General features: G+C 26.4%; 1 protein-coding gene across 1 annotated transcript; it reads left to right on the top strand.

Moving 5' to 3' along the window:
* The first annotated feature begins 2,667 nt into the window (after positions 1-2,667).
* Positions 2,668-6,659, top strand: LOC130973610 (omega-3 fatty acid desaturase, endoplasmic reticulum-like). The gene is made up of 8 exons (XM_057898232.1): positions 2,668-3,095; positions 3,695-3,784; positions 3,897-3,963; positions 4,584-4,676; positions 4,784-4,969; positions 5,056-5,136; positions 5,392-5,529; positions 6,338-6,659. The coding sequence occupies exons 1-8, from the start codon at positions 2,791-2,793 to the stop codon at positions 6,533-6,535; spliced, it is 1,158 nt and encodes a 385-aa protein (XP_057754215.1). The 5' UTR covers positions 2,668-2,790; the 3' UTR covers positions 6,536-6,659.
* Positions 6,660-13,036: the final 6,377 nt, after the last annotated feature.

The following is a 13,036-nucleotide window of genomic DNA, read 5'->3' as shown; positions in this document are numbered from 1 at the left end:
AGAATAGTAAATATTTTTGTAGTATTATTTCTTTTAATCAATAACGGTTAAACAGAAACATAATGAGAACAACGGAAACAATTTTCTTTTTGAAAAGTTAGTAGAAAATATTAAGATTTGAAATGAAAACACAAAAGCTGAAAACCAAATTCCATGAATATTTTTTATAAATAGTAGATAAGTTAGATTCAGATATTATAGTCTTGTTCTGATTTAGTTATATTGTTTTTTTTAATCAGTTTAAATTTTTAGAAAAAGTAAAACTTTTTTTATTACATAATATTAGAATTTTATGTCCAAAAAATCTAAAATTAAATCCTTAGTGAACTTTTAAAAGAGAAAAAAAATAATATATGACAAATAAAATAAAAAAATATCTATACAAAATCAAACTATAAAAATATAACTATTTCATATTATCTCATCTTTTCGACTTAAATTTTTATTAGAAGATATATAAGTCAAGTTTACTGATGAGACATTATCGTACTTGCTAGGCTATGATCTACTAACAAAAAAAAATGTAAGATCTCTGTTATCTTCTTTTCAATAAAAATAGTATTCATAAAATAATTAAAAAGTACTTTTTTAATGCTCATTTTTAACACTAACCTTTAAATTTATTCGAAAGAATTAGAGTAACAAAATAAAAATAGTATTCATAAAATAATTAAAAAGTACTTTTTTTAATGCTCATCTTTAACACTGACCTTTAAATTTATTAAAAAGAATTAGAGTAACAAAGGGCTATTAAAATTAAATAACTACCTAAACCTCAAACACAATTCATAGTTGTATTCAAATTTCATCAATACTACTATGATTGAACTAACTTTATATTTATAATCCAGATATGAGTAAAGTACAAAAATATAGTAGTGCTGATTTTTGTGTTTATAACTTTTTTAATATATATATATAATATATATATATATATATATATATATATATATATATATAATATATATATATATATTGTGTGAAATAACTATATTTGATATATATATTAAAATCAGTCGTTAGAAACTATATTTTTAGTTGTTAATGACAATATCAAAAATAATTTTGGATTAATTTATATTTATTTGACTAGTGACTTTATATATTCTATATACTCTAATTGCTCTATTTTAATGTGTTAAACTTTTTAGTTCAAACAAAATAAAATCAATCATTAGTATAAAATACATATTAAAATATAAAATATACATTACAAATAAATTAAATTATATATTTATACATAAATATATAATAACTAATTTAATATGTTCTTTAATTTTTATATAGATAAATATAATATAATATAATATAATATAAGAATTTTGCTAATTTCTATCTTAAGAACACAAAAAATATCAAGAGATTCACTAAAAGATTATTAAAAATATAACTCATTAGTAGGAGTGTGCTGATTATTGTCACTAGGGATGGAAATGAGATGAACTGAGTCGAGTTAGACCAAACTTAAGTTTGGCTCACAAAAATTAACTTGACTTACGACTCAATTCATTAACAATCGAACCTATTTCATAAGCTCAAACTCGACTCAACGAAAGCTCACGAGTTGGCTCAAATAATAGATACATAATCTATAATTCTATATCAATAAATTATAACTTATATATATTAAAAAATATTTAAAAAATAAATTTATATATTGTCTATTTATCAATTGTAAATTTTTTATTTATGTCCTACATCAAAATTATATATAAAAAATGACTATAAAATATTAAATAATTAAAAACATTATCTTATATACATTTAATCTATACTTTTAATATTATATATATAATCGAGCCAACTCACGAGCTAATGAGCTGAGCTTATTCAAACTCAAGCTCGACTCATTTAATTTATGAGCTCAATTTCAAGCTCAAACTCGATTTACCAGTTCACACAGCTTATCGAACTATTAACGAGTCGAGTTTAAGCTGGCTCATGAACTGACTTGGCTCACTTCCAGCGCTAATTGTCACTAACTTTTAAATTTATTTTTAAATATTAATTATGTCCATTTATTATTGTTGGATCTAGGATTAAAAAAATTTGACAATAATAATTGATGTAAAAAGTAAAAATGGCTATAATATTACTGTCAAATTTTTTCTAACGAATATATTTATCCATATTCGTCTCCCTAAAAAAGGGTTACTATTGAATTTTTCTAACGGTAATTAGAAAATTTAGTGTATATTTCCATCCAATAAAAAATTTGAAAAATTATCATCAAATTTTTATAGCGATTTCGACGATAATTCTAAAAGTCGTAACGAATATTTTTATTATTATAATGACTTTTTTTTACGTTGTCACTATAATAAATACATTTAAAATTTTAAAAAATTTTATTATTATACTCTTAAAATGTGTTCTTAAGATACAAATTAGTTAGATCCACTTAAATTCTATTGAACTATCCATAGCACAAGTCACCAAAAGTTAGTTAGATCCATAATATAATATAATATAATGATGAAAAGAATTTAAAAAAATACATATAATCAAGGATAATTTAAAAATTTCAAAATAAAAAGCATTAATAATTAAAATTCCAATTGTCTTTAGAAGTGTAGAAATAGTAGCCCTATGCACTTTTATAGTGTTATATATGTGTGTGTGAATCCCATGTGGAATTTGGAAAATTCATTCAACAACCATCTTAGCTTTATACGCATCTCATATGCTAAAAACCCTCCCCATTCACCACCACATAACCCTTATTCTCTAACATTTTCTCTCCCACACACTAACTTGAAGGAGAGAAAGAGAGAATTGGAAGAACCAAACATGGTTGCTTTGGAACAAGTAGAACATCATCATCATCATGAAAAAACACATGTTCATGTTGTCGATGATGATTTTGATCCAAGTGCACCTCCACCCTTCAAGATTGCAGAGATAAGAAGAGCAATTCCAAAGCATTGTTGGAAGAAGGACACGTGGCGGTCATTAAGATATGTCCTTAGAGATGTTCTTATAGTCACTGCATTTATGGCTCTTGCAATTGGGTTCAGTAGCTGGTTCTTCTGGCCATTTTATTGGCTTGCTCAGGGTACAATGTTCTGGGCTCTTTTTGTTCTTGGACATGATTGGTGAGTCACAATTATTCTCTTTTTTCTTCAAAATATTTCTAATTTTAAATAAATTAATAATTAATTTTTTTTTCATAAAATCACTTATTTAAAAAATATTTTAAGTTATGAGAAAAAGAATATTGATGCAATATTTTTGAATTATATTTGTTTTTACACATGATTGCTGAAAGAAATTTTTTTTTTGGCGAGGAGAAGAATTTGGTGAAAAGTGAAGAATTTCACTAAATTAATAGAGGATATGTGCATTGTACATTTTTTTTATTTTTTATTCTTATAATTTATAATTTTAAATAATATAATGTATTAAAAATTTAATATTTTTAATCACTTGTATCAAAAGTTTAATTTGATAAGAGGAAGAATATTGATATAATATTTTGAGTAGTATTTGTTTTTGGACATATATGATTGATAAATGCTAAGAAATCTTAGTTACTATTTCTCTGTAAAAATAGTATATTAAATAATAATGATATGTTTAGACAATATTATTTTAATCGAATTTATTGTTATTTTAAAATAGAAATAAAATTATTTTCAGTAACTAACTATATGCACATTTTGCCTAATACCTTTTTTTTTTCTGCATTGGACAGTGGCCATGGAAGCTTTTCAGAGTCTCCTAAGCTGAATAGCATTGTGGGCCATATCTTACACTCATTCATCCTTGTACCATACCATGGATGGTTGGTTCTTATTATTGCAGCTTTTATTCTTCATTATTGTCCTTAAAAGCACTTTCTTTTTTCTTCTTTTAAATTTACCAAATGGTTATCTAAATTATGTTTTTTTTTTCAGGAGAATTAGCCATAGAACTCACCATCAAAACCATGGACATGTTGAGCATGATGAATCATGGGTTCCTGTATGTGGTTGTTCTAACATTATTGTCGTTAATTTAATTAGTATATAAATGTAAATTAAAATATTTTTCAAGTGTTTTAAAAATACTGATACTTTTATAGTTTGACAATTGAATTCAAGTAATAATATCAATAATTGAAATTATTAGAATATCAGTATATCTAAGTACTTGAATTCTTTTTCTAAATTAAACTTTAAAGATTGTGGTTTTTTTGGATAGAGAAGGATGTGTGTTGTGTGTTATTGTGGAGAATGTGGATATTAAATATAGATGTGGAACAGGTTTTTTTTTTTTGAAATAAGGAATAAAGAAATCGGATAGTCTGATTTCTTTGTAAAAAAAATTAATCTTATTAATCAGAAAGTTCAATTAGTATGGAAGAGAAAATTTAAATTTTGGCGAAGGTAATCGGACCCTCTAATTTGTATTTAAAAAAAAGTTAAAAAAAATTGGGGTCTGATTTGTGTACCAAAAAATCAGACGATCCGATTTTTATTCCTGACACCACAGTTACGTAAAGTATTTATACACTCCATAATTACGTCTTATACCATTCTCCCTTCCATATATGAATTAAAAAGTATTTTTTTTACCTTATAATTTTTGTGTTTTTTTCTCAGCTGACAGAGAAGATTTACAAGAATCTAGATAACACAACAAGAATCCTAAGATTCACATTGCCTTTTCCAATCTTTGCATACCCCTTTTATTTGGTGAGATAATATTCTTTTTTCTTTTCAAAAAGATATCACTCAATTGAGCCTATAGAATCTAATTCTGTCACTTTATTTATTAATATTTGATTTTTAATTTTTTTTAGTGGAAAAGAAGCCCTGGAAAAGAAGGGTCTCACTTTAATCCCTACAGCAAATTGTTCTCCCCTGATGAGAGAAAAGATGTATTAACATCAACTCTTTGTTGGATTGCCATGTTCTCTTTGCTTATTTATTTGTCCTTCGCAATGGGTCCAATTTTGATTCTCAAGCTCTATGGAGTCCCTTATTCGGTAATTAATCTTTTATTATTGGTTAACACTTAAGACATGTGTTTAATACTTAATAGTTATTTACAATCTTTTTTTTTTTAATTTAGATCTTCGTAATGTGGTTGGACTTCGTCACATATTTGCATCATCATGGTTACAAGCAGAAATTACCATGGTACCGCGGCAAGGTATAGTAAAATTTTAAATACATATTATTTTTTAAAAACATCAAAAATTAAAAAAAAAATTAATCTTTTTATTTAAAAATTAGGTGAATAATTGAGACTTATCTGGATGAATTTCTAAATATTAATTTTTCTGCTGGGGTACAAACACTGTTGTTCCAAAGCTATATTTCTTAATACATAAAATCTTTTCAATTATGAATATCATACTATTATTATTGTTAATTAATTAATAGTTTTGGTTATGAAATTTGACAGGAATGGGATTACCTAAGGGGTGGTCTTACAACTGTGGATCGAGACTATGGTTGGGTTAATAAAATTCACCATGACATTGGCACCCATGTCATCCATCATCTTTTCCCTCAAATTCCCCATTACCATTTAGTTGAAGCGGTACTACTTTTCTCATTAATTTCATTTAATTTCTGAGTAAAGGTTCTTTTTTCTTTTTGTTCACTCTTTGTCCCAAATACAAAGCGTAATTTTATAATTTAAAAAATTTAATTAATCTCCAATCATTTAATAATTAATCTAAATGATTATTATAAACAATGATCTGGTGATATGTTAGAGGCCACTCAAACCAATAGCAAGAATTATTTAAACTCCTTACTTAAATAGTTGATGACCGATTAAAGATTTTAGAATTGTGAAATAGTGGTTTATTTTTTGGATAACAATAAAGTATTTTTTTGTCTTTAAAATTTGTCAAAAGTTTAAAAGATATCCTTAAAATTTGTTTTGTTTTAATTTTATCTCAAAAAATTTTTATTTGCATTAAATATACTCTTGATAATTAAATTTTCAAAAAATTTAGGACTAATTTAGCAATAATTTTTAATATATGATAATTATCTCTAGCTACTTATATTGATAGTTATTCTTGTAAAATTGTTATTAAATTTGTCTTAGATTTTTTAAAAAATTAGCCGTCAATAATATATTTAATACAAATAAAAAACTTTTAAAACATAATTAAAACAAACAAAAATTTTAAAATATTTTTAACATTTTTAACAAATTTCAAAAACAAAAAATATATTTTATCCTTCAAACATATGGTCTGAAGCTGAAAAGGACATGTTCTCTTAATTTCATTGAAACATGTTATTACAAATAAAGAAGAAGCTGAAAGGTCATAATTAATTGATTAAGAAAACGTATGAATGATTTGGTTTGTTTGTGTTTTTGTGAGTTTCAGACAGAATCAGCAAAGGGAGTTCTTGGAGAGTATTATAGGGAGCCAGAGAAATCAGGTCCAATCCCATGGCATCTAATAAAGTATTTGCTACACAGTGTAAAGCATGACCACTTCGTCAGTGACTTTGGGGACATTGTGTTCTACCAAACAGACCCTCAACTCTACCATAACCAACATTCTTCGGACAAGTCTAAATGATCATGTTTCATTGTTTCTTCTCTCTTTTTCTTTTTCTTTTTCTAATTGACGCATTCCACTATAAACAAATCTATTTGTAACTTTAAGACTATTATTATCTCATAAATGCTCCTTATTAGCTTGTTTTAAATCATTTTTATTTGTGTCACACATGTTAAGAACTAGTTTATTTTAAAGTAATATTCACCGATATATTTATCTTGGTCTTTAAAATTGTTGTGTGCGAAACTGCGAATTACATTTTGTTGTCTAGAATTGACATATTTCTGAGTTTATTTTAAAATTTCAGAAAGGGGCTCCAAAAAGTCCTAAAGTGATAGGGACTACACCAAAAGAAATAATTAGGATTATCTTTTGCAAACTTTTGAATCATTCATGTATTAGTATTTAGCGAAGTAAAGTAAAATATGTAAAATGCTTATTTCGAAATAGACATTTGCTCATATAACTATGAAACTCGAATAGTTAAGTTGTTTGAATTGCTTAAACATTATATCAAAGTTTCGATTCTTAGAGGTAAAGTATATATATGGAAAAGGGAACTTTCTATGGTGGAAAAAGTATATTCATGATCTCTAAGCACCAGGTATAGTTTAAAATTATAAAAAATTATAGGGGTGAATTTATAATATTAATTTAATTAATTAAAAAACTGAAGAAGATAAGTGCTCGGATATTGTGCACATGTTGATGCCAGCAACTTCCCGTTTCCATGGCCATCGTCTTCTCCATCCTCAAGCACTGCTTTGAGAACATTTCTTTCCACTTCGTCATTGCTGGCTCCTTCTCTACCTCATTCCACAACACCACCCACTTCTCCTTCTTTTTTGAAATCATTCAGAATTTTGAGATCATTTGGGTTTGTAGCACGTAACACACTGTGATCATCATCATTGTGCAGAAGAAGGGGAGAAAGTTGCAAGCTTTGATCCGATGAAGATGAACACCAACCATGGTTTTAGAGAGAAACGGTGATCAAAGTTTGACACTTTTTGAGTAAATTCACAACCCCATGAATGAGAAAAGATCAAATTCTAACTCCTGTGACTGAAATTGAGATCGAAACAAAAAAATTCAGAGAGAGAAAAAGAAGGAAGAAGTGAAGTTACAACAAAAACAAGCAGTGTGTTTGAGTTTGTGTGTCTTTAATTTCTTGCATTTACCGTATTTAAATGAATTGAGATTCAAACTTTGGAATGGTAGCAAGAAATAACTATGGAGCAACGACCAAGCAGATTTCCCATTTAAAATGAAAAGATTATTGATATTTCCGGAAGCGGATCACCCGCAACGTCCGGAGGAGTTGTGGTTCTGATGGCATCGATTACTGCATTTCTATGGAGGCTGAGAAGAAGACCAAGTGATCTTAGCGAGATTTACAAATACATTTAATTTTGGGTCAAAATTGACATTTTTAACAATTATTGTACGGCAAGTGGGCAACCATCCCCACCCTTCGTTTGGAATCTTGTTGCATGGTCTTTTAAGGTCATGAATATACTTTTCCCACCAAAGACATTCCCATGTAAAATATTTCATATCCAACTTTCTATAATCAAAAGGTAAACTCTAATGAAATTAGGTGTTGAATTAGGAGTTAATATTCAATTTGATCCCTAAATTTTAAAGTCAGATTTAAATTGATCGTTAAAATTATAATTGACTCAATTTAGTTTCTAAAATTTATAATAGTAACTTACGTTAGTTTCTGAGCTTATTTTTGTAAATAACGTATGAATTTTGTACATTAACTTGTTAAAATTTAGACTCCTCACTTAGATTCCATGTAACTAAGACCTACTAGACTTCCTAAAAATTTGATTGGCTTCACAATATCCTTGTGAAGACGATAATAATAAGTTTAATTTAAAAATTTTGTGACTTTGGAGCAACAATCAAGATTTTGTAATTCTAATAAATCTTGATCACATAGAATTTGAATGAAAAATCCAAATCACGATAAGTTATGTACTAAATCAATACGTCGTTAACAGAAATTAGCTCAACGGCTTTAATGTGAGTTACGATTATAAATTTCGAAATTCAATTTGAATCCATTAAAAGTTTAAGGGTCAAACTGAATCCAACTTCAAATTTCAGGAATCAAATTAAGTATCAACTCGTTAAATTAGTTATTCACTTTTAACCGACAAATATCTAAAAGTTAATGTCTAATCAATAAAAGTTAAAATAATAATAAAAAAATTATTCATCTAAAAGTATATTATAGTTAATGATGACAATAGATATATATGAAATGAAAACTTTTTTTATGTCTTTATCATCGTTTATAAAAATATCTTCGGTCCTCATTTTATTTTTGTCTTTGAGTGGTTAGTTCATCCGTTTGCTTAAATAAATGTCTGAAGTTCGAATTTCGCCTTATGCATGCAGTAATTCATTGACTAGTGATAGACCTTTAAATAAAACTCTGATCCGTAACGGATTAATTTTTGGTCTGTTGAATTGGAAAATACTGTGAATAACCAAATTAAATTATCATCTAATAATTATTAACTATCAATTTTACATGAAAATAATTGTGTACAAATTTCTTTATAAATCAATTGCTGTCAAATTCATCTTAACTTTCCTTTACAAAATAACTTTGACAAATGGGTTTTACTCAAATTTTCAAAGGGACAATGGATATGGTTGATGTTATTATTACATATCATTATGAAAGTATTACTAGAATTGGTTATATTAAGAGATAACACTGAATTGAACAGTTGATATGTCTGTATTGCCTTCTTCAATAATTGTGTACATCCTTGTTTATTACAAAAAAAAAACTCTAAAGAAATAAATGCATTAATAAGTTGATCAGTAATAATAACAATAATAAATACAAATAATTAAGGCAATACCTCATCGAGCACCGTCACTGTGAACCATATATAATGCTTACAAATTGGGCGTAGAATAAGTAATATCTCTTAAAAGGTTAAATCTTGATAGAGAAAAAAAAAACAAATACTTAAAAAAAAGCCTTTGGTAATAATAATGTCAAAAAGTTATCATATTAAGAATATTTCCTATATTTCTCGTTACAAACTTTGTTAACACTTAGAAAAGAAACAACAAGTGAAGTTATTCAACGTTAAAGTAAGCTTTGTTATGTTTTTAGAAAAAAACAATCGAACGACCTTCAACAAAAAAAAGAATTTGTATTCAAAATCAACATTAATGGATACAAATGCAAACCAATTTTGTCTTCAATTAGGGGTTTTAATATTTTTTTTTCAATTTTCAACTTCTTTTATTTATAGTTTTCAACTTTGATTTTTTTATAAAAAAAAATACAAAATAAGTACTTATAAATTTATAATTTTTAACTTTAATTTTTAAAATATTACAAAATAATTAAGCACCTAAACATAGTGTCTAAAGCTAATGAGAAAATAAAAACTTTCCTTTCTTATCAAGAATGTGGTGATGATTCTTCTTCTTCTTTTCTATTATTATTATTAATTTCAAATACTTAGGCTTCATCATCTAATTTCTTTTTATAAGAGTAGAATAAAAGCTATATTTGAGGCACCAATGCAATTTGACCATTATACTAATTTCCTTATTGGTAAAAGAAAAAATTAGGATACCAAATGAATTAAAAACTTTCAACTTTAAAAGAACATGGTATAGGAAAACAAGATTAAAATTGATAAACAATAATTGTGGATTATAAAAAATTAATAATAATAAAAAATAAAAGAACAATTTCAATGAAACAAGAATTACAGTAGGGGTAGCAACGGGTAGGGATAAGCCAATCCTAACCCTACCCGCAGATTAAGATTTTTATATAAACTTAACCATATTCTACCCACGGGTTGAGAATATCCCAATCTTAAATCTACCCGCTCTCAATCCGTGGATATCCGATCCTACCCGCGGGTTATAAAAAAGATGCAAAATTATTATATAACTTCATAATAATTTAAAATAGAACTGACTTTTATGTAAAAAAAATATTAAATTATCAATTAATAATTTTTTTTAGTGGCTAAGGATCTTTTATATTTAGTGAGAGGTCTTTGGTTCAACATCCACTTGAAACATATTTTTATATAAATATATAACATATACATATATAGGGTGCGGGTTGGTCGAGTAGGATTGATACTCAACCCGCACCATACCTGACCCGCACGAGAATCCAACTCGCACCCTAACTTATCCGCTGCGGATCGAGTTGACAACCCTACCCGATTGGGTGGGATCAAATTGAGTACCCGCGGATAGAATATATGTTACCACCCTTAGATTACAGTTTAGAGCCGCTCTGTCTTGTAATAAAAACCTTGAAGTAGCGCAATATTCTGTCAAACTCTCTACTCTTAATATATATATATTAGTATTGAAACGGGACCTTAAATCTGAAACAAAGAAACGGCAGACTGGATGCATTTTTATAAAATATTTTTTTAATAATTTTTTTAAAAAAATTTTTTATAAAAATAAAAGTGATTTTATGTTTATATATTTTATATAAAAAAATATAAAATAAAACAAAAATATTTTTTATTTATTATGTAAAATATATATTTATTTTTAAAAAAATAAAAATATATAAATTATAATTTTTTAAAAGGATATTTTTTATTTTTTAATATTTTTATTTTTATGATAAAAATTTACTATACTAAAAAATAAAAAAGAATTATTAAAAAAATATTTTTTTATTGATTTAGTAGCGCTCAAATAAGCACGGTACAAATTAAGTGCGGTAAAATAACTCTTCTAGAGGATTTTTTTTTCCTAAATTTGAAATAGGTGATCTCAGAACAGAAGAGTGTACTCGGGCCTTGAAGGGCCCATTTAAGCCCATAAAGCGATTAGTTACATTAAAACATAGCTGGTTATATTACGCTTGTCCAAAAGAAGAATAGCATAGATGGTTATGATGACCCAAAAATGTAACAACAGCTGGTTAGGCCACAGATAAAATATTGCATTTACCGACTGGAGAAAGAACATTTTGGTGTTAGACTCAACCCAAAAAAACAACACACCCATTGGGTGTATGGAAAAAAAAAAAAAGAGACAAGAACGGAAAGCAATTGTATTCTCCCAAGTCTAACCAACACATTCAACAATAACTGAAAAGAAAAACAATTGAAATAGTTAACAGATACGTTAATCCACTAACAACAACAATAATAATAACGAAATACATGTATTTTAAGAATGAATCCTCAATTTATTTTTTCAATTGAGGTATAAAATATGATTTTAAACTATTTAATATTTTCATATTTTAATTTAGTTATACTATAAAATTATAAAATTGTTGGTAAGAAATAATTAAGAAGAAAGTTATTCAAAGAGTTATAAGTGAGTTTTCATAAGGGAGTTGATATCGAAGAGATCTTATATCCATAGTCATCGATTAAGAGTTTGGTTAGCTTAAAAAGTTAAGGAGTTATTCGAAAAAGTGAATCAAAGATCTTGAGATTCAAAAGTTGTTTTTCAGTCGTTACAAGATTAAGTAAAAGAATGGGAACAATTACTCGTTTTCTACACACATGGAAATTACACTTCAAATCGATTAGTTGGAAAATGGTTATAAATAAGAGAGGGCTCGAAGATACAAGAATTGAAACTTTGCTTCAGAAATTACTTATACACTCACATTCTAGAGATTCACTGAGTCTATTTCAAGTTAATTTTCTATAGGGTTCCTTCTACATGTCTTTATTTTTCATTTATCTTTTTGCAAATTTTATTTTTCATGCAAATTTATCTTTCAAGCAACATTTACTTACTCAGTTTTATGTTTCGAAATCCTTTAATTTCCATTTCAAAAGTCCTTTGATTCGATCGAAGACATTTCACTACTTTATTTAAATTCAATGCAAACCATTTTAATTCCAGTCAATCTTATTTTTAAAGCCTTTATGTATGTCTTTTCGATCTTTTCTTTAAATCTCGTCTAATTCAAAGATCTTTAATACACTGTTAAAAAATTAGTACCCACAAAAAAAAAAAGTTAATTTCGTTCTCAAACCATTAAAATCAAACCACCATCGATTTACTAAAAATCGACTAAACAAAAATATATAATAAAAAATTACATTTTACTCCCTTATATATTTTTTGTCCAATATTGTTGAGTTGCATCTTTAATTTAACGTATTTATATGTGAGATACTGCATTATGCACTATAGAAAATTCATATGTAAACTTTTTTAGTATATTGGAAAATGATGTGATAGCTTTGCACTTATAAAAAAATTTCTAAAAATTATTTTGACTTGCCATTAGATTTATTTCTTTTGTTTTAAAACACTATATTAGATAAGATATATTGTTATAATACCGATACAATATAAATTTAACATTCTATTTAATAAGCAATAAAATAAATGATGAGTAAACAGAAACATATTAATACGGATGACATAATTCAATTACCACATCATTTCTTTAGAAAAAAAAAAAAAAAAAACACACACACAAGAAAGGAATTTGTGATGCCATTGGCACTGACATAAGCA

The sequence above is a fragment of the Arachis stenosperma genome, chromosome 1 (genome assembly GCF_014773155.1).
Source record: "Arachis stenosperma cultivar V10309 chromosome 1, arast.V10309.gnm1.PFL2, whole genome shotgun sequence".
NCBI lineage: Eukaryota > Viridiplantae > Streptophyta > Magnoliopsida > Fabales > Fabaceae > Arachis > Arachis stenosperma.
The sequence above is the reverse complement of the archived record's forward strand: the minus strand, read 5'-3'. Positions and strand labels throughout refer to the sequence as shown.